At 47.9% G+C, this 20,772-nt stretch overlaps 1 protein-coding gene across 1 annotated transcript in view; it reads right to left on the bottom strand.

Moving 5' to 3' along the window:
- DCHS1 (dachsous cadherin-related 1) overlaps positions 1-20,772 on the bottom strand; it is a 155,412-nt gene that overhangs the window by 104,429 nt on the left and 30,211 nt on the right. Inside the window, exons 4-5 of the mRNA XM_030546779.1 lie at positions 2,449-2,637; positions 1,806-2,037 (exon numbers count right to left, since the gene is read on the bottom strand). Coding sequence (XP_030402639.1) covers positions 1,806-2,037; positions 2,449-2,637 — 421 coding nt within the window. The remainder of the gene's footprint in view (positions 1-1,805; positions 2,038-2,448; positions 2,638-20,772) is intronic.

Below are 20,772 nucleotides of genomic sequence, written 5' to 3'. Positions count from 1 at the left end.
GCTGTGGTAAGCACTGCCAGGACCCTGCACCCCAAACTCCCTCCCGCACCCAAACTCTCTCCCAGAGCCTGCACCCCCACAACACACCAACACGCTGCTCCAGCCCTGAGCCCCCTCCTGCACCCCAAACCCCTCGACCCCGGCCCCACCTCAGAGCTCACACTCCCAGCCACAGCCCTCACCCCTGCCCCGCACTTCTGGCCGAGCAGGGAGGGTACCGTCGGTATCAGGCAAATTAGTCAAAATAATTGTTAAGAATAAAATTGTCAGACACAAAGAGAAACAAACTATTCAGCAATAGTCAACATGGTTTCTCTAAAGGAAAATCGTGTCTTACTAATCTATTAGAGTTCTTTGAAGGGGTCAACAAACATGTAGACAAGAGGGATCCAGTGGACATAGTGTACTTAGATTTCCAGAAAGCCTTTGACAAAGTCCCTCACCAAAGGCTCTTATGTAAATTAAGCTATCATGGGATAAAAGGGAAGGTCTTTTCATGGACTGAGAATTGGTTAAAAGACAGGGAACAAAGGGTAAGAATTAATGGTAAATTCTCAGAATGGAGAGGGGTAACTAGTGGTGTTCCCCAAGGGTCAGTCCTAGGACCAATCCTATTCAATTTATTCATAAATGATTTGGAGAAAGGGGTAAACAGTGAGGTGGCAAAGGGTGCAGATGATACTAAACTACTCAAGATAGTTAACACCAAAGCAGATTGTGAAGAACTTCAAAAAGATCTCACAAAACTAAGTGATTGGGCAAAAAAATGGCGAATGAAATTTAATGTGGATAAATGTAAAGTAATACACATTGGAAAAAATAACCACAACTATACATACAATATGATGGGGGCCAATTTAGCTACAACGAGTCAGGAAAAAGATCTTGGAGTTATCGTGGATAGTTCTCTGAAGATGTCCACGCAGTGTGCAGAGGCAGTCAAAAAAGCAAACAGGATGTTAGGAATCATTAAAAAGGAGATAGAGAATAAGACTGAGAATATATTATTGCCCTTATATAAATCCATGGTATGCCCACCTCTTGAATACCGTGTACAGATGTGGTCTCCTCATCTCAAAAAAGATATTCCAGCACCAGAAAAAGTTCAGAAAAGGGCAACTAAAATGATTAAGGGTTTGGAGAGGGTCCCATATGAGGAAAGATTAAAGAGGCTAGGTCTCTTCAGCTTGGAAAAGAGGAGACTAAGGTGGGATATGATAGAGGTATATAAAATCATGAGAGATTTTGAGAAAGTGGATAAGAACAAGTTATTTACTTATTCCCATAATACAAGAACTAGGGGTCACCAAATGAAATTAATAGGCAGCATGTTTAAAACAAATAAAAGGAAGTTCTTCTTCACACAGCGCACAGTCAACTTGTGGAACTCCTTACCTGACGAGGTTGTGAAGGCTAGGACTATAACAGTGTTTAAAAGAGAACTGGATAAATTCATGGTGGTTAAATCTGTAAATGGCTATTAGCCAGGATGGGTAAGGAACGGTGTCCCTAGCCTCTGTTCATCAGAGGATGGAGATGGATAGCAGGAGATAGATCACTTGATCATTGCCTGTTAGGTTCACTCCCTCTGGGGCACCTGGCGTTGGCCACTGTCAGTAGACAGATAATGGGCTAGATGGACCTTTGGTCTGACTCGGTACGGCCGTTCTTATGTTCTTATGGAAACAGGGAATGCTGAGGAGAGAGGGGGCTGCTGGCTGGTGGCGCTGCCCTTCTCTGGACCTGATGAGTGTGCTGTACAGTAACACTGACAGGTGTCCATCCAGGGTACCAAGGGCTCTTACCTGTGTCCTTGTGCAGAGAGAAGAGAGGGGGCGAGTTCCCAGAGACAATGTGGTACGTCACCTTCCCGTGGGGACCCTCATCCTTGTCGTGGGCCATGACGCGCAGCACAGCTGTGCCTGGCATGCTCTGCGTGCTGATACTGGCCGCGTACTCCAGGGGGTAGAACGCCGGATGGTTATCGTTCACATCCTCCAGGAAAACCTTCACGTACACCATGGAGTTCAGACCACCCTGGAGGAGGACAGGACCAGGCATAACTCTGCCCAGGGCTGGGCTGCTGGGAGGCCCTCATTGCCCTGGTGGGGATGGGATGACAGGGATAACCTTCTGAACAGTACTAGGTTGGGGGCTTAACTCCCTCCCCTGCCCAATTGCTCACTCCCCATTGGCACATCCCCCGCTTTCCCCATTACTCAGCATCCCCAGGGGCCAAGCTGCCCCAGCCCCATTGCTCAGCACCCCCGGGGGTCCAGCTGCCCCTACCCCATTGCTCAATTCCATCCAAGGGCCATTCCACCTTTCCCCATCATCCCATGACCCCCTTCCTTCATTACTCAGCCTCCTTCCCCATGGGCCCATCCCCCTTCACCCATTTCTCAGCCCCTCCCTCCAAGGGCCCATTCTCCTTTCATCAGCACTCACGCCATCAACAGCAGTGACAGTGAAGTCATAGGCGGCGGCCCCCTCGTCACGGTCCAGGCCCTGCACTGTGCACAACAGCCCAGTGTGCTCATCGATGCTGAACTGCGTGGGGACAATGCTGCCGATGCCGGAGCCGATGGAGTAGGAGAGGGAGCCGAAGGGGCCACTGTCTGCATCCGTGGCCGTGATCTAGTGGAAAGGCACTATGTCAGTGGGAGCTGTCACAAAGTTTGGGGAAGACAAGGCCCTCCACCCCCGGCTTCCTGCATTCACCATGACTCTCAGCCAGCCAGTAAAACAGAAGGTTTATTTAGACAACAGGAACACAGTCCAAGACAGGTCTTGCATCTATAGACAACAAACAGGACCCCCTCAGTTAGGTCCATCTTGGGGGGCCCCAAGGAGGCCACAGCACAGCCTGGGCTCCCCTCCATCTCCCAGCCAGCTCCAAACTGAAACCCCCTCCAGTCGTCTCCCCCAGCCTCCTCCTGGCTCCTCCCCCAGCCTTTGTCCAGTTTCCTGGGCAAAGGTGTCACCTGGCTCCAACCCCCCTCCTGGTTCTCATGTTACATGTTCAGGTATCTGGCCTCAAGGAACATCTCCCATCCCCAGCAAAACTCCCCTGCAACCTTCCCAGGTCAATACTCCCCTCTTCCTGCTGCGTCACTGGCACCCACACTGTATTCAAATAAAACATTAAGAACATTCCCAGTTCATCACAGGAGCAGCAGTGGGGCTGGAGCTCAGCAGCCAGGCCCAGCTCTCCCGGCCATCCCAAGGGCAGCTCAAGACCTTCCACACGTAGGAGGCAGGATGGCCAGGAGTTAGTGGGCTAAGCTAGGACTCAGGAAGCCCAGGTCCAATTCCATGCACCACCAAAGCCTATCTGTGTGACCACAGGCGAATGACAGCTTATCTGGGCTGCTGTTCCCATCTATACAGCGGGGATGCTGCAAGGGGCTTAGGAGGGTAAACACTTCATAGATACTGAGATGCTCAGATACTCCTCCCTAGGAGAGGTAAATCGATACCCCTCCCCCATGGGTGATCAGTGCAGTGTTCTCCAAGGGATGGTGGGAGCACTTCCTTCCTTCCAAACTGGAGGCAGGAGGCTCAAAACAGAGGTGCTCTCCGCTTGGAGTCAGAGCTCGCCCCAGCACTTGGGGGTGCTGCAGGAAGTGGGGTGGGAACTCAGTAACGGGCATTACTGCCCTCATTCGGAGCTGGCCCCACTGCAGCAATAGGGGCTGCTGTGCTGCTGGTGGTGCCATGGGTCAGGCCGTTATTACTCATGTTCTTAGTTTAGTGGCGTCCCTGTTTCTGGTGTCCATTGTTGTGCTGTCCAGGCCCCCGGTGGTCTTGGGACCTGCTCCAGGAAAGGCCACTGGGCAGAGAGGATGAACTCCACAGATTTACCCCAGTGTCCTTGCCCAAGCCCAGCCTGGGGGACGTGAGCGTGTCCCACAGTGCAGCACAAGCTGGCACTCACCTGCTGCTCTCTCCCCAGCGCAGAGAAGCTGCAGGGAAAGCAGCTAGCCAGGACTTGCTCCTCACCTTCCACTGAGCAGCCAGCACGTCCCATTGCCCTCTCCCACTGGTCACCCCCCTGCAGCACTGCCGGGGGGCCTGGTGCTGCAGGTGGGGCCCAGAGGTCCTCCTCCTGGTCTCTTTGCAAGTGACCCAACTTCAAGGGGGACAGGAGAGTCACCCTTATTCTGAGCACCCCACTAAGCTCTCTGGGACATAAGGGCTGGAAACACTCCTCCTGCACCTCAGGATCCCATCCTGCTGTTAGGGTCTCAAGTGCCAGCATTCCCAGACCTCTGGCCAGGGCTGCAGTGAGGATCGGGCTGTCACAGGCTTAAGGGACAGGCTGAGCTGCAGGCCAGCACAGCCTGCTCACCTGCTCCCAGCTGGGCTACAGCACAACTTTCAGAAAGACTCCTTGGTTGTGAGCTTCTCTGTGGCAGTGCCAGGAGAGGAGCCCCAGCTCAGCCAACTGCTGGGCCCTGAAAGAAGGGGCAGGGGAAGCCAGCATTGCCAGAGCATCAGGGGCACTGGGGGGTTCAGAACCTGCTCCTTGAACCCAGGGCTCCTGGCCCAATATCCTGGGCTCTCGTTTGTGTGGGGAGGCTGCCCCAAGATCCCTCCAGTTCCCTGCAGCTCCATTCCCAAGAACTAATGGCTCCATTCCCAAGAACATCCCCTCCGGGAGACGCTGCCTCGAGCTCATCCCCCGCTCAGAGCTCGAAGGGGAGAACAGACCCCAGAAAAGGAGGCAAAAGGGAGGCAGCTGGGACAGGCCCAGTGAAGTTCACGCTCTGTAGCTGAAGCTACTCCCCACACTGGGGCTGGGGCCTCAGCTCCCCACGAGTGCCAGGGAAAGGGCCCAGCTTGGGGCTGCAAACAGCTCTTAGGAGCCTCCTAACCTGGGTCACACGTTAGCCCCTCAGGCAGCCCAGACCCTAGCAGCAATTTCACCACTGCCCTCTCCTGCTGTGAGGCTAAGACTAGAGTAATGGGGAGCCCCCGCCCAGCACTCTTGCTCCGTGCCCTACAGGGCTGCATGCTGCCTTCTCCCAACAGCCATGGCTCCTACCCCACTCCCTACAGTGGCCCCTGCTGCACCCTCCCTCCAAAACCTGAGTTCCTGCCCTACTCCCCACAGTGCCCCCCCCCACCTCTCCTGCCATGCTCCCTAGAACACCTCTTGGTGAGAGAGAAGGGCACTGAAGTATCCAGGAGCTCCCCCAATGGCCAGCACTCCTGCAGGTCCCCCTACTGGGAGAGGCTTGCACTGAAGTAGCCAGGCACTTCCCCACAGTGGGAGCTTTGTTCCTTAGAGCCCTGTGTGCATTTCATAGGGAACTCATTCCCTCCCATCTCACTCTCCTTGCCCCTCCAGCTGCTGGAAGTACCCCCATGTAACAGGATCCCCTTCTCCTGCCACCAGCTACAGAATCCATGCAGCTGCAGGCATCATGAACTCTGGAGCAGCCTTGGGACCCAGCCCCAGCTGCACACACCTCACCTGATGGGCATGTCTCCCTTCATCCATCTTCTTCCTCCTTTCCACTCCCTTTGTTTTGTTTCTCCACTCCCTTGCTCTTTTGTCTTGTCCATCCTCAGAGAGGGATTGGACATAAAGCAAGGAGCTCCTGGAGCAAAGTGGCTCCCAGCAACAGGCGTGAAGAGAGTATGTTAGGTTGGATGAGCGGCACAGGAGATGAGTGGGCAAAGCAGAGCACAGCAGGCTGTGAGAAGGGGTGGCAGACCAGTTGGATTTGGGGAGATCACACAGGAGCCTGATGTGTGGGGCAGAGGGTGTGGGGTCCAGCTGCTTCAGTAGTGGCAAAAGTGAGGCACAGTATACGCCAGTCTGAGCGCCTGCATCACCCAGCTGGAGAATCCTACCCAGTGACTCCTGCATCCAGCCCAGAAAGCCTGGCTGATCCAGAACAAGGCTTTTAGCAAAACTATCCACTAGCCATTTACTGGTTTTAAGTGATGGAGAATCCACCATGCTGTATAAGGTTAATTACCCTCACTGATGAAAACTTTTAGCTGACCTTTTAGAACCTCTACGGTGGCATTCTCAGAAATGCTCCCAGTTCCACGCGCAGGGCCAGGTAGGCAGGCAGAGCTTCAGAGTCTCAATGCGTGGATGAGACGATGGTGTAAAGAGGAGTGGTTTACATTCATTAGGAACTGGGGAAACTTTTGGGATGGGGGAAGCCTATACAGGAGAGTTGGGCTCCACCTGAACCAAAGTGGAACCAGATTGCTGGCACTAAACATTAAAAAGGTTGTAGAGCATTTTTTAAACTAGGAGATGGGGGAAAGCTGACTGCTGCAGAGGAGCATGTGGATCGGACACAGACTTCTCTTAGGGGAGAGTCTGATGATAGAGCAGCAAAGAATCCTGTGGCACCTTTTAGACTAACAGACGTTTTGGAGCATGAGCTTTCGTGGGCGAATACCCACTTCCTCAGATGCATGTCCTCTGATGATAGAGAATCTCCAAGTTATAGTCAGGAGCAGAGGATGGAAGAGGATAATGTAAGGGCCAGATCACATGATAAACTGTCACATAAAAAAGAATCTGGCACATCAGAAAAGGGCAGACAATAAACAGGGACAAGTTTTTAAAGTGCTTGTACGCAAATGCTAAAACTCTAACTAATAAGATGGGTGAACTAGAGTGCCTCTTGATAAAGGACAATATTGATATAATAGGCATCACAGAAACCTGATAGACTGAGAGCAATCAATGGGACACAATCATTCCGGGGTACAAAATATATCGGAAGGACAGAACAGGTCGTGCAGGGGGAGAAGTGGCACTATATGTGAAAGAAAAAGTAGATTCAAATGAAGTAAAAATCTTAAGCAAATCCACATGTTCCATAGAATCTTTATGGATAAAATTTCATGCTCTAATAAGAATATAACATTAGGGATCTATTATCGACCACCTGACCAGGACAGTAATAGTGATGATGAAATGCTAAGGGAAATTAGAGAGGCTATCAAAATTAAGAACCCAGTAATAGTGGGGGATTTCAATTATTCACTTCAGGATGAAATACAGAGATAAAATTTCTCGATACTTTAAATGACTGCTTCATGGAGCAGCTGGTACAGGAACCCACAAGGGGAGAGGCAACTTTAGATTTAATCCTGAGTGGAGTGCAGGAGCTGGTCCAAGAGGTAACTATAGCAGGACCGCTTGGAAATAGTGACCATAATATAATAACATATAACATCCCTGTGGTGGGAAGAACATCTCAACAGGCCAACACTGTGGCATTTAATTTAAAAATGGGGAACTATGCAAAAATGAGGGGGTTAGTTTAACAAAAGTTAAAAGGTACAGTGACTAAAGTGAAATCCCTGCAAGCTGCATGGGCGCTTTTTAAAGACACTATAATAGAGGCCCAACTTCAATGTATACCCCAAATTAAGAAACACAGTAAAAGAACTAAAAAAGAGCCACCGTGGCTTAACAACTATATAATAGAAGCAGTGAGAGATAAAAAGACTTCCTTTAAAAAGTGGAAGTCAAATCCTAGTGAGGCAAATAGAAAGGAGCATAAACACTGTCAAATTAAGTGCAAGAGTGTAAAAAGAAAAGCCAAAGAAGAGTTTGAAGAACGGTTAGCCAAAAACTCCAAAGGTAATAACAAAATGTTTTTTAAGTACATCAGAAGCAGAAAGCCTGCTAAACAACTAGTGGGGCCCCTTGATGATCAAAATACAAAAGGAGTGCTTAAAGACGATAAAGTCATTGCAGAGAAACTAAATGGATTCTTTGCTTCAGTCTTCATGGCTGAGGATGATAGGGAGATTCCCAAACCTGAGCTGGCTTTTGTAGATGACTAATCGGAGGAATTGTCACAAATTGAAGTGTCACTAGGGGAGATTTTGGAATTAATGATAAATTTAACAGTAACAAGTCATCAGGACCAGATGGCATTCACCCATGAGTTCTGAAAGAACTCAAATGTGAAGTTGTGGAACTATTAACTAAGGTTTTTAACCTGTCCTTTAAATCGGCTTCAGTACCCAATGACTGGAAGTTAGCTAATGTAACACCAATATTTAAAAAGGGCTCTACAGGTGATCCCGGCAATTACAGACTGGAAAGTCTAACGTTGGCACTGGGCAAACTAGTCGAAACAATAGTTAAGAATAAAATTGTCAGACACATAGAAAAACATAAACTGTTGAGCAATAGTCAACATGGTTTCTGTAAACGGAAATCGTGTCTTACTAATCTATTAGAGTTCTTTGAAGGGGTCAACAAACGTGGACATGGGGGATCCAGTGGACATAGCATACTTAGATTTCCAGAAAGCCTATGACAAGGTCCCTCACTGAAGGCTCTTGCATAAATTAAGCTGTCATGGGATAAAAGGGAAGGTCCTTTCATGGATTGAGAATTGGTTAAAAGACAGGGAAAAAAGAGTAGGAATCAATGGTAAGTTCTCAGAATGGAGAGGGGTAACTAGTGGTGTTCCCCAAGGGTCAGTCCTAGGACCAATCCTATTCAATTTATTCATAAATGATCTGGAGAAAGGGGTAAACAGTGAGGTGGCAGACAACACTGAACTGCTCAAGATAGTTAAGACCAAAGCAGACTATGAAGAACTTCAAAAAGATCTCACAAAACTAAGTGATTGGGCAACAAAAAGGGAAATGAAATTTAATGTGGATAAATGTAAAGTAATGCACACTGGAAAAAATAACCACAACTATACATATAATATGATGGGGGCCAATTTAGCTACAACGAGTCAGGAAAAAGATCTTGGAGTCATCGTGGATAGTTCTCTGAAGATGTCAATGCAGTGTGCAGAGGCGGTCAAAAAAGCAAACAGGATGTTAGAAATCATTAAAAAGAGGATAGAGAATAAGACTGAGAATATATTATTGCCCTTATATAAATCCATGGTATGTCCACCTCTTGAATACCGTGTACAGATGTGATCTCCTCACCTCAAAAAAGATATTCTAGCACTAGAAAAAGTTCAGAAAAGGGTAACTAAAATGATTAGGGGTTTGGAGATGGTCCCATATGAGGAAAGATTATAAGAGGCTAGGACTCTTCAGCTTGGAAAAGAGGAGACTAAGGTGGGATATGATAGAGGTATATAAAATCATGAGTGACGTTGAGAAAAGTTATTTACTTATTCCCATAATACAAGAACTAGGGGTCACCAAATGAAATTAATAGGCAGCATGTTTAAAACAAATAAAAGGAAATTCTTCTTCACACAGCGCACAGTCAACTTGTGGAACTCCTTACCTGACGAGGTTGTGAAGGCTAGGACTATAACAGTGTTTAAAAGAAAACTGGATAAATTCATGGTGGTTAAATCCATAAATGGCTATTAGCCAGGATGGGTAAAGAACGGTGTCCCTAGCCTCTGTTCATCAGAGGATGGAGATGGATGGCAGGAGAGAGATCACTTGATCATTGCCTGTAGGTTCACTCCCTCTGGAGCACCTGGCATTGACCACTGTCGGTAGACAGATACTGGGCTAGATGGACCTTTAGTCTGACCCGATACGACCGTTCTTATGTTCTTATGTTATTTCCAGCCTGAATTTGTCTGGCTTCAGCTCTCAGCCACTGCACCCTGATCTGCTTTTTGAATGGGAGATTAAAGAGCTGCCTGCTCTCAGAAGTCTCTTCCCCATGCATGTATTTGTTACTGTGATCAAGTCACCTCTAAACAGACTGAGGTCCTTTAGTCTTTCACTATAAGGCAGGTTTTCCAGACTTCAGCTGCTCATTCTTGTACCTCTTTTCTGAAGCCCAGAACAGGACACAGTATTCAGTAACTGTCTCATTCATGACACCTGCAGAGGTCATACCTCCTACATACCCCTACTCAATATTCACCTGCTTGTTAGAGTGAGGGAGTAGCACCATAACAGCAAATGTTGAGAGTTACTTACTGTTAACAGCCAATTTTTCTAAGTGCTGCAAAATCCACATGCTGACTCAGACTGCTTGAAAAGTGCTCTGCCTCAGTGGGGCTCCAGAGTGGGTCACTGAGCCGAATTGGGGCTGTTTACCAAGGGGTTCCTGACATAGAGCAGCCCTTAGAAAATTATGTGATATCAATGTTAGGGTTTTAATTGTTAATATTCAAAATGCTTTAAAACCCACATGCACAGGGAGGTTGTCTTGACAACTGGTATGCTGCAGCATAAAGGCAGACTTTGTGGTGCCAACTGGTCATTTCAACAACAGTTTCAGATATACAGCCCCTCCTTCAAAATGAGCTGCTTACAATTTTCAAAATATATATGTAAATTGTCTTAAAACTGTGGTGCCATATCAGGGGCTGGAGTAGAGCTTGTGGTGCAGTTTTGGAGTCATTTGAGCACATGCATAGGGAGCTTGTTGGTATTCCACAACAGAAACTGGGGTAGACTGTGAGGGGATGAGGAAGAGAATGGGTCAGTTCTCACGTCTCAGAGCTCCAGTGTCATTACCATGGGATGGTCTCAGGTTTGTGCAGAATCCCTTTCCCCTGTTAGCCCCCAAAGAGGAGTAGAGCGTCTGCAGTGTGCCTCCCCTCACACTTGGGCCTCCAGCTGATAAATGTACCCCTCACAGCTCCTTGGTTACCACTTTCCCTCTGCACAGCCACTCCAGCCCTACTGGGACCAGGGATAATCAGGTGGAGGGCAAAGCTGCTAGCCAAGACGTGGTGCAGTATGCCCACAAAGTCCCTTCATTCCTACACCTTAGAGGTGCCCCTCAAACATGCCCCCTTCCCTACCACCACCGCCTTGTGCCCTTCCAGCACAATACAATCTGGCACACATCCAGGGGATTAAATGCTATCTAAATGAGCAATCATAGCACATAGGACTGGATCACTGTGTCCAGAGTCCTGCTATTACAGGTAACTTCATCATATAATTCTGTTCATAAATTTATCAAATTGTATTTTAAAATTAGCTGGGTTGTTTGCCCCTGCTACCTGTATTGGGAGGTTGTTCCAGAACTGTAGTTCTCTGATGGTTAGAAACCTTCTAATTTCCAGCCTAAATGTTTATACCCATCCTCATAGAGCGTATGGGTTTCTAGTGGGGTCCCGAAGGGATTGGTTCTTGGCCCGACGCTATTTAACATTTTTCTCAGAAAAATGCGTAGTCATTATTATTACATTTGCAGCAGATGACACAAAGATTGGGGGAGTGGTAAATAATGAAGAGGACTGTTCACTGATAAAGAGCAATCTGGATCACTTGGTAACCTGAGGGCAGGCAAACAATATGTTTTTAAATACAAATATAAGGTCATACATCTAGCAACAAGGAATGCAGGCCATACTTACAGGATGGGGGATGTTATGCTGGGTAGCACTGACTCTGAAAAACATTTGGGGGTACTGGTGGATAATCAGTGATCACAAGTTCCCAGTGCAATGCTATGGCCGAAAGGACTAAGATGAGTTTTGGCTGTAGAAACAAGGGAATATCACATTACCTACATGGGGAACAAAAGATTCTAGCACCTGGGAAAGTGTTCTCTAGTATACTATTTAATCAAATCAAACTGGTTATAGGTAAAACACAATAAGCTAGCAGGATTTAGACTGAAAAGATTGTGTGTAAATCACATCTTTACCTGGAGATGATTGACTAAGAAATGGCACACCTACCAGATAAGATTAGTTTTGAACTTCAAAGATTTCACAAAAGCGTTCCAGGGCATTCACAGAGAGTCACTATGGACATTCTTGCAACAATATGGGCTTCCTAGAAAGATAGCGTCATTGCTCAAGACGTTATAGAAAGTTTCAAAATACTGTGTAAGAACAGTAAGTGGAGATATGGATGAGTTTGATATCACTGGAGTGAAGCCAGGTTGAATCTTATCATTTCTTCTTTTCTGCACTGTGGTAGATCACATGATGTGCAGAGCAACATCAAAGGAAGATACAAGAGTTATGTGGAGTAGGAGAAATATCTGACTTTGCAGATGACATTGTTCTGTTGGATGCAGATCGTGATGCCATGAAAAAGACTCTACTATCAATGTCAAATGTGAAGATGCCAAAGTAGGATTCAAAATCAGCCAAAAGAAAATGAAAGTCATGATCATTGAAAGACTTGGTGAAGACTACAAACTCATTAACCAGGCCATATTGTAGGAAGGGGAGATTTTTGGGAGCTCAGAGCCCAGTAACATTCCTGGACCACTGCCCACAGCTGGAATACCAATTGTTATGCTGAGACAAAGTGGGAATGTTCTTAATGTTTTGTCTGAAAACTGCATTTGTGCTTTGGGTTCCCCTATGTGTTATTCAAGTATTTAAGTGGTGGGACAAGGGTGTGTGATCGTCATAGAGAAGCCTAGTGGGCAGGTGTGACTGCCATCTGGCTGCCATCATGTGACCACAGACAATGGCTGACACTCTGTAGCCTGCAGGGGCGGCTCTAGGCATTTTGCCGCCCCAAGCACGGCAGGCAGCCTGCCTTCGGCGGCTTGCCTACGGAGGGTCCGCTGGTCCCGTGGCTTCGGCAGACCCTCCCCTGGCAGCCTGATGGTTGGGGGTCATTCTCTGCAAGAATCAGCTGGCGGTGCTGGAGAACAAAGTGAGAGATGGAGGTCAGGCAATCTGTTTGCTCAGAAAAAAGACAAAGGAAGGAGGAGAGCAGCTGTGCGTGACTGAAGCTGGGCTGCTAGAAGCTGGTCAGTTTCCTGGTTGAAACTTGGGGAGAGAGCCCAGGGCTCTGGATCCCACCCCAAGATGGACTTTGCTGTAACTTCCTGATTTCTGTGCTAACAAGATCTGTTCTATGCTGTGTTCTAGACAATTAATCAACCATTCTGTTTTACCTCGCTGGCTGAGTGTCCCTGCTATGAAGTTGGGGGTACATGACCCTTTTGGGGGGGTGCAAGGCTTCACCAGATGTCCTATTCCAGTTGACTCACTGTGGGGAGCTCATGGCATGGAACAGGGGTGCTGAACGGTCCAAGGTCAGACCCAAGGAGGCACTGAAGCCAAGGAGCTTTGCCCTAGTGAGAGTGTGCCCTGGGAGGGGAGTCACACTACAGAGGGTCCTGTCTGACTTAACATAAGAACATAAGAATGGCTGTACTGGGTCAGACCAAAGGTCAATCCAGCCCAGTATCCTGTCTACCGACAATGGCCAATGACAGGTGCCCCAGAGGGAGTGAACCTAAAAGCTAATGATCAAGTGATCTCTCTCCTGCCGTCCATCACCACAAGTTGACTGTGCACTTTGTGAAAAAGAAATTCCTTTTACTTGTTTTAAACCTGCTGATTATTAAGTTCATTTGGTGTCTCCTAGTTCCTATATTACGGGAACAAGTAAATAACTTTTCCTTATTCACTTTATCCACATCACTCATGATTTCATATACCTCTATCATACCCCTCCTTAATCTCCTCTTTTCCAAGCTGAAAAGTCCTATTCTCTTTAATCTCTCCTCACATGGGACCCATTCCAAACCCCTAATCATTTTAGTTGGCCTTCTCTGAACCTTTTCTAATACTAGTATATCTTTTTTGAGATGAGGAGACCACATCTGTATGCAGTATTCATGATGTGGGCGTACCATGGATTTATATAAGGGCAATACAATATTCTCAGTCTTAGTCTCAATCCCCTTTTTAATAATTCCTAACATCCTGCTTGCTTTTTTGACTGCCGCCGCACACTGCGTGGACGTCTTCAGAGAACTATCCACAATGACTCCAGGATCTTTTTCCTGATTAGTTGTAGCTAAATTAGGACCCATCATATTGTATGTATAGTTGGGGGTATTTTTCCCAATGTGCATTACTTTACATTTATCCACATTAAATTTCGTTTCCCTTTTTGTTGCCCAATCACTTAGTTTTGTGAGATCTTTTTTGAAGTTCTTCATAGTCTGCTTTGGTCTTAACTATCTTGAGCAGTTCAGTATTGTCTGCCACCTCACTTTTTACCCATTTCTCCAAATCATTTATGAATAAGTTGAATAGGATTGGTCCTAGGACTGACCCTTGGGGAACACCACTAGTTACCCCGCTCCATTCTGAGAACTTACCATTGATTCCTACCCTTTGTTCCCTGTCTTTTAACCAGTTCTCAATCCATGAAAGGCTCTTCCCTCTTATCCCATGACAACTAAATTTACGTTAAGAGCCTTCAGTGAGGGACCTTGTCAAAGGCTTTCTGGAAATCTAAGTACACTATGTCTACAGGATCCCCCTTGTCTGCATGTTTGTTAACCTCTTCAAAGAACTCTAATAGATTAGTAAGACACGATTTCCCTTTACAGAAACCATGTTGACTTTTGCCCAACCAGTTATGTTCTTCTATGTGTTTGACAATTTTATTCTTTAGTATTGTTTCAACTAATTTGCCCAGTACTGACGTTAGACTTACCGGTCTGTAATTGCCAGGATCACCTCTAGAGCCCTTTTTAAATATTGGTGTTACATTAGCTAACTTCCAGTCACTGGGGACAGATGCTAATTTAAAGGGCAGGTTACAAACCATAGTTAGTATTCCGCAATTTCACATTTGAGTTCTTTCAGAACTCTTGGGTGAATGACATCTGGTCCTAGTGACTTGTTGCTGTTAAGTTTATCCGTTAATTAAAAAACCACCTCTAGCAACACCTGAATTTGTGACAATTCCTCAGATTTATCACCTACAAAAGCCAGCTCAGGTTTGGGAATCTCCCTAACATCCTCAGCCATGAAGATTGAAGCAAAGAATTCATTTAGTTTCTCTGCAATTACTTTATTGTCTTTAAGTGCTCCTTTTGTATCTTGATCGTCCAGGGGCCCAACTGGTTGTTTAGCAGGCTTCCTGCTTCTGATGTACTTAAAAAACATTTTGTTATTACCTTTTGAGTTTTTGGCTAGCTGTTCTTCAAACTCCTTTTTGGTTTTCTTATTACATGTTTACACTTAATTTGACAGTGTTTATGCTCCTTTCTATTTACCTCACTAGGATTTGACTTCCACTTTTTAAAAGATGCCTTTTTATCTCTCACTGCTTCTTTCAGAGTGGCTCCAGAGCACCCAGCCTGTGCACTCCGTGACATGCTCACCACTGAAAGGAGCTAGAAAGGCCATTTCTGAAGCCTTAGCACAACTAACAGACCAGGAGGGGAGAGGACGAGAGTGACCATGAGGAGTAAACATGACCCTGTGCCCTCCTGACTTGAACTTTTGCCGAAGCGTGCGGTTTTGAAAGATGGAAAGTCTGGCAATTGTTAAATATTGCTATGTGAAATACAGCTGGTTAACTGATAGAAAATTCCCTGCCTGACAGGCTGGAAAACTACAGGTTGGGAAACTCCACACTTAACTTAGCTTCTGCTCAGCAGTTGTTGTTTTTTGATGAACAAGCTGTGTAATACTAACAAATTGGATATATAAAGAGGAAGAAATCTGAGATTGGTGGACACTTGAAGGCTTTGACACCTCTCAACTTCCCCTACAGATGGAAAGCTAGCCACTGCACATCTACAGTTATTCACTCGAGACCTCCTCAAAACCCTGGGTAAATATTAATCTGAGGTATCAGAGGGGTAGCCATGTTAGTCTGGATCTGTAAAAGCAGCAAAGAATCCTGTGGCACCTTATAGACTAACAGATGTTTTGCAGCATGAGCTTTCATGGGTGAATACCCACTTCGTCAGATGCATGTAGTGGAAATTTCCAGGGGCCGGTATATATATGCAAGCAAGCCAGAGATAATGAGGTTAGTTCAATCAGGGAGGATGAGGCCCTGTTCTAGCAGTTGAGGTGTGAAAACCAAGGGAGGAGAAACTGGTTTTGTAGTTGGCAAGCCATTCACAGTCTTTGTGTAATCCTGAGCTGATGGTGTCAAATTTGCAGATGAACTGAAGCTCAGCAGTTTCTCTTTGAAGTCTGGTCCTGAAGTTTTCTTGCTGCAGGATGGCCACCTTAAGGTCTGCTATAGTGTGGCCCGGGAGGTTAATCTGAGGGTAATTTGGGGTGTTTAATTAACCTGTTGCGGATGTAAGTACTTGAGACTAAATAAAGTGTTAAGTGAACGCACTCTAGTATCAATCATCTATCAGTCGGACAGCTGTGTCCCCACTGATTTATTTCCTGTCATCGCCTCACCAAGAGTAAAACTTACCAATGGCTTTGGGTTCAGAAACCACGGATAACAATACAGCTTGGAAGCACAGTCAGTGCTGATGGCCAATTCCATAAGGAGATGAAAGCAAGAATTGGGAAGGCAAGTGGGGACTTTTTCAAGACTGGCAAATATTTGGAAAAATAAGGAGGTTCACACATGAACCATGGAAGTCCTACAATGTTATTGTGATACCCACATTGTAGCATGTTTCTGAAACTTGGCAAATGCTAGAAGCCTGCAACAGGAAATTTAACACATTTCATCAGAGATGCTTACAGAGAATATTTCATGTCCACTGGTGGAAAAAATAAGTGTTGCTAAGGACTGGTCAAAATACTTTAGAGGCAATGATTCAAGAGAGAAGGCTGAACTGGTTTGGGAATGTTGTACAGGTGTAAAAAAAAGACATTCCTAGATAAGCTCCTGGATACAACTTGGTGGAAAACGGAAAAGAGGAGGACAAGAAGTAACATAATAAACTGTGACAATCAGGGTGCAGACACCCCAAAGGGAGAACAAAAGGTTTAAACACATTCACAGTCCTTCATAGCAGTAGGTAAAAAATGGTTGTTCACCTTCTTGTAACTGTTGTTCTTCGAGATGTGTTGTTAATGTCCATTCCAACCAGGTGTGTGCGCATGCACGTACACGATGGCAGGAAGATTTTTCCCTTAGCAGCATCCGTCGGGTCAGCCTGGGCGTTCCCTGGAGTCGCGCCCTCATGGGGCCTAATATATAGCCCTGCCGACCTGCTACCCCTTCAGTTCCTTCTTGCTGGCTACTCTGACGGAGGGGTAAGAGGGAGGGTATTGGAATGGACATGAACAACACATCTCAAAGGACAACAGTTATGAGAAGGTCAGTAACCGTTTTTTCTTTTTTGAGTGCTTGTTCATGTCGATTCCAATCAGGTGACTCCAAAGCAAATTTAGGAGATGGGGTCAGAGCTGTCCACTGACTGGAGTACTGCTCTACCAAAGGCCACATCATCTCTGGCCTGCCTAGTAACTGCATAGTGTGCGGCGAAAGTGTATATTGATAACCATGTCACTGCCCTGCAAATTTCCTGGGTGGGGACTTGAGCCAGGAAAGCTGTTGATGAAGCCTGCACCCTTGTAGAGTGCGCCGTCATCGGGGGCGTTGGGATCCCTGCTAGATTGTAGCAATTGGTAATGCAGGCCACAATCCAGGATGAAATGCGCTGTGTTGAAACAGGCTGGCCCTTCATCCTGTCTGCTACTGCAACAAAGACCTGTACACACGACCTGCTGCTGACATCGGCACCTGGGCTGTAGGTGCCTGCATCGAGGTCGACGTCAACAATGGTGCAGGTGTGGGAGACGGGTGTGTCGCTATTGTGAAGGCTGTGCCGAAGTCAGAGCCAAGCATAGTGCCAGAGTCGATGACGGTGCCGTAAGGAAAGGTGTTGGGACCATAGGTGCCGGGTAGGTGGCACAAATGTGGCAGAAGCAACTGAAGACGTCGCTGAGCATGGGCCCTGAGTTCCTCCCTGGCTGTGGTGATAAGCCCAGGGAGTCCAGAAGGGCCACTGAGGCGGGTTCTACCACTGCGGAGGCACACACCTGATGCTCCCTTCCATCTCTGTCCGACGTCACTCTACAGTTTCTGCTCCAACTTGAGTGATAGGAGTTGGGCTCCAACTCCAAGCTCTCAGACACTGAAGACCATGGAGGAGCCGATCCTTGGTGCCTTGAACGCTGAGAGCTCTGGGAGTGGGAAGGCTCTGTGTCAGAGTGTGTAGGTGCCGATGGATAAAGCGAAGGAGAGCGCCTCGACATCATAGCAGGCTTTCCCTTAGAATGCACCAGAGGATGGTCTCCATTGGTGCTGAGGGTTCCTCCCTGGCAGGTGAGAATGGTGCTGTCAAGTGGAGGAGATCTCTGGCGGCCTGGTATGCTTCCGGCGTAGATGGGAGCTGAAGCTGCTGTGCAGGCATCGGAGATTGAGGTGGGGCCGGATTCAACTGCCTCACCTGGACAGGAGTCAACATGGCCCCAAAAGGAGACGCTGGAGAGTGGCCCGCCTGGGATCACACCTATCGAGGCTTAGCGGGAGGAGAACGGTCTGGCTTTTTCTTCTTTTGGAGGCACCGGCGAGTGAGAGCAGTGCCTACTATCAGATTGGCCCCATGAGGAGCCATGCTAGTACCGAGCATCCCTGGAGGAGTCCTTCCTCAGGGCTGAGGTGCTCCATGTTGAGGACACTGCCACAGGGGTTGGGTCTCTCAAACCCAGGTCGGAATGGGGGCGCAAAGCTGCCTCCATAAGGATCACCTTCAGCCGCTGTTCCGGTTCTTTAAGTGTTCTTGGGCGGAACTCGCAGCAGATCTTGCAACGATCTTTCTGATGGATTTCCCCCAGGCCCCTAAGACATATGCTAGCTCCCTCCTATAGCTAAGGGGTAAACTGGGAAATTGTTTTAAGGCAATAGGTAATTCTTATTAGACATTTTTTTATTTAATATGAAAACGTAAAGCCTGAGGTTGTGTCTTTATGTTTATTTTCTGTGTAACTTATATATGTTTGCTTTCCCTTTACTATTTCTTCTTTCAATCTGTGTTTTTTCTATTAAATGAACTTTTGTTTATTTTTATCCCAAGCAGGTTTCTGGTGTGCCTTCAGCCCAGATGTCAAGTAATTAAGAACTCAAGGAGAATGTATTAGGTGAGACCCGGGACTGGAAGGGTGGTTTGTGTCACCCTGCAAAGAGTAACTAGGCTCGTGAGAGCCAGGGTGAGACCTTGTGTTTGTGGGCAGGCTGCAGGTGTCAAGGAATTGAAACATAGCAGCACAGCACAAAGGCCCTAAGTTACAGGCCAGGCAGTGACAGAACCCCTTATTGGTCTGCGAGGACCCCAAAATGTCACAAAAACCATTGAAAAAGATGTCGTTGTCTTGGAAACTGACTATAATGGAGAAAGAAATGTGGTATTAACCAGATAGACGTGGAAACACTGGGTTGCTTCATGTGTCACAAGGCACAAAAGCATCTAATCTAATCTAGCAGTCAAAGGCCTAACATGATTCAATGGCTGGAAGTTGAAGTTAGACAAATTCAGATCGGAAATAAGGCACAAACTTTTAACGGTGAGGTAATTAACCAGGGGAGTGGCGGGGTGCAGAGTAAAATCTCTGCACAGGTGTTGCTGGATCTTGGAGGGCAGGACCTGCGGGCTGCTGGGGTCTCTACCAGCTAGTGCCCCCATCTCTGCCCTTTAAGGAAAGACGAGAGCCTCCTGCAGATGCAACCCCCCCGCCACATACTGGGGCCTCTAATTAAGAGTGCAGGGGGGAGGCCACCCTGGTGCAGCAGAGCCTAAATGGAGGGATGGGAGGACGAGGGCAGGGGGGTAGCTCCAGCAGGCTCAAGAGTGAGGGAAGGAGACAGACTGGAGCAGGGGGAAGGAAGAAGCATGGGGGCCAGGGCAGGACTGTCGGGACAAACACATCCAGCCGCCTCCACTCTCCTGCCAAAGGTCCCTTGCACAGGGCTCACACTAGCTGTGTGCTCACAAGTGGCTCCTCTGCACTCTCCAAGCCCCTGCCCAATTCTTCCCTGGGTACTTCCCCCAAACCTGCTCCAGGCACAGCTCTCCCTGAAAAGTCGGTCCAAGACAGGATCCTTCCTGGTGGCCATGGGGCCAGGCTTGGGGAATGAGAAGCATTTGGGAGGGGCTCCAGCAGCAGAGCCCCCTAATCCCCATTAATCCTGCACAGGGAGAGGGACCCGGGATTAGCTGGGCGAGCCTCAGAAACCCGCATTCCAGCAGGCAGGGCCCTGGATCAGGGTGACAGCTCACATGGCACAGCCCCCTCCCACACTCCCACCCCTACAATCCAGCAGGTGCTCTGACATAGCTGAGCCCCAGCAGGCCAAGGTACCAAGTCCCTTGGAATACCCTCTGGTGCAATATGTACAGAGTTTTCCCCTGCCCCCAGTGCACCCTCAACAGTGCACCCCCAGCACCCCTCTGGGTCAGCTCCCTCTAACCTCCACTGCACCTCTCTGGGTCTGCTCCCCTCTCTTCCCCTGGTACCATGCTGAGTCTGTTCCCCCCACACACCCTGGCATCCCACTGGGTCTGCTCCCCTCTCCCCCTCAGCACCTAGCTGGCTCTGTCCCACCTTCCTCACCTCCAGCACAGCACTGGGTTTGCTTACCCGTCCCCCTAACACTGCCCTGGGTCTACTCTCTCCTTCCTTCCTCTGGCACTGCGCTGATATTGCACCCTCTCCCCCGCCCCCCAATCTGGGAAAGGTGACATCAGAGATGAGAATGATCAGAGGTTGGAGAGATTCCTGCCCAGGGAGCGAGTGACCAGGCCAGGCCAGGCCCGTTAGTGCCACAGGGGATGGGCTAGAGGGAGAGAAATGACTGGCTAGAATAGTGTCTGACTGGGGCACATCCTATGTCATTCCAGCCACCATCCAGGAATGGGGGTGGGCGGTGTCACTGACAGAGAGCAAATTTATACTCAGGCAAAGGGGGGAGGGATAGCTCAGTGGTTTGAGCATTGGCCTGCTAAACCCAGGGCTGTGAGTTCAGTCCTTGAGGGGGCCATTTAGGGAACTGGGGTAAAAATCTGTCTGGGGATTGGTCCTGCTTTGAGCAGGGGGTTGGACTAGATGACCTTCTGTGGTC

Source organism: Gopherus evgoodei, unplaced genomic scaffold (assembly GCF_007399415.2).
Source record: "Gopherus evgoodei ecotype Sinaloan lineage unplaced genomic scaffold, rGopEvg1_v1.p scaffold_49_arrow_ctg1, whole genome shotgun sequence".
NCBI classification, from domain to species: Eukaryota; Metazoa; Chordata; order Testudines; family Testudinidae; genus Gopherus; species Gopherus evgoodei.
This window is presented reverse-complemented; position numbering and strand designations above follow the sequence as displayed.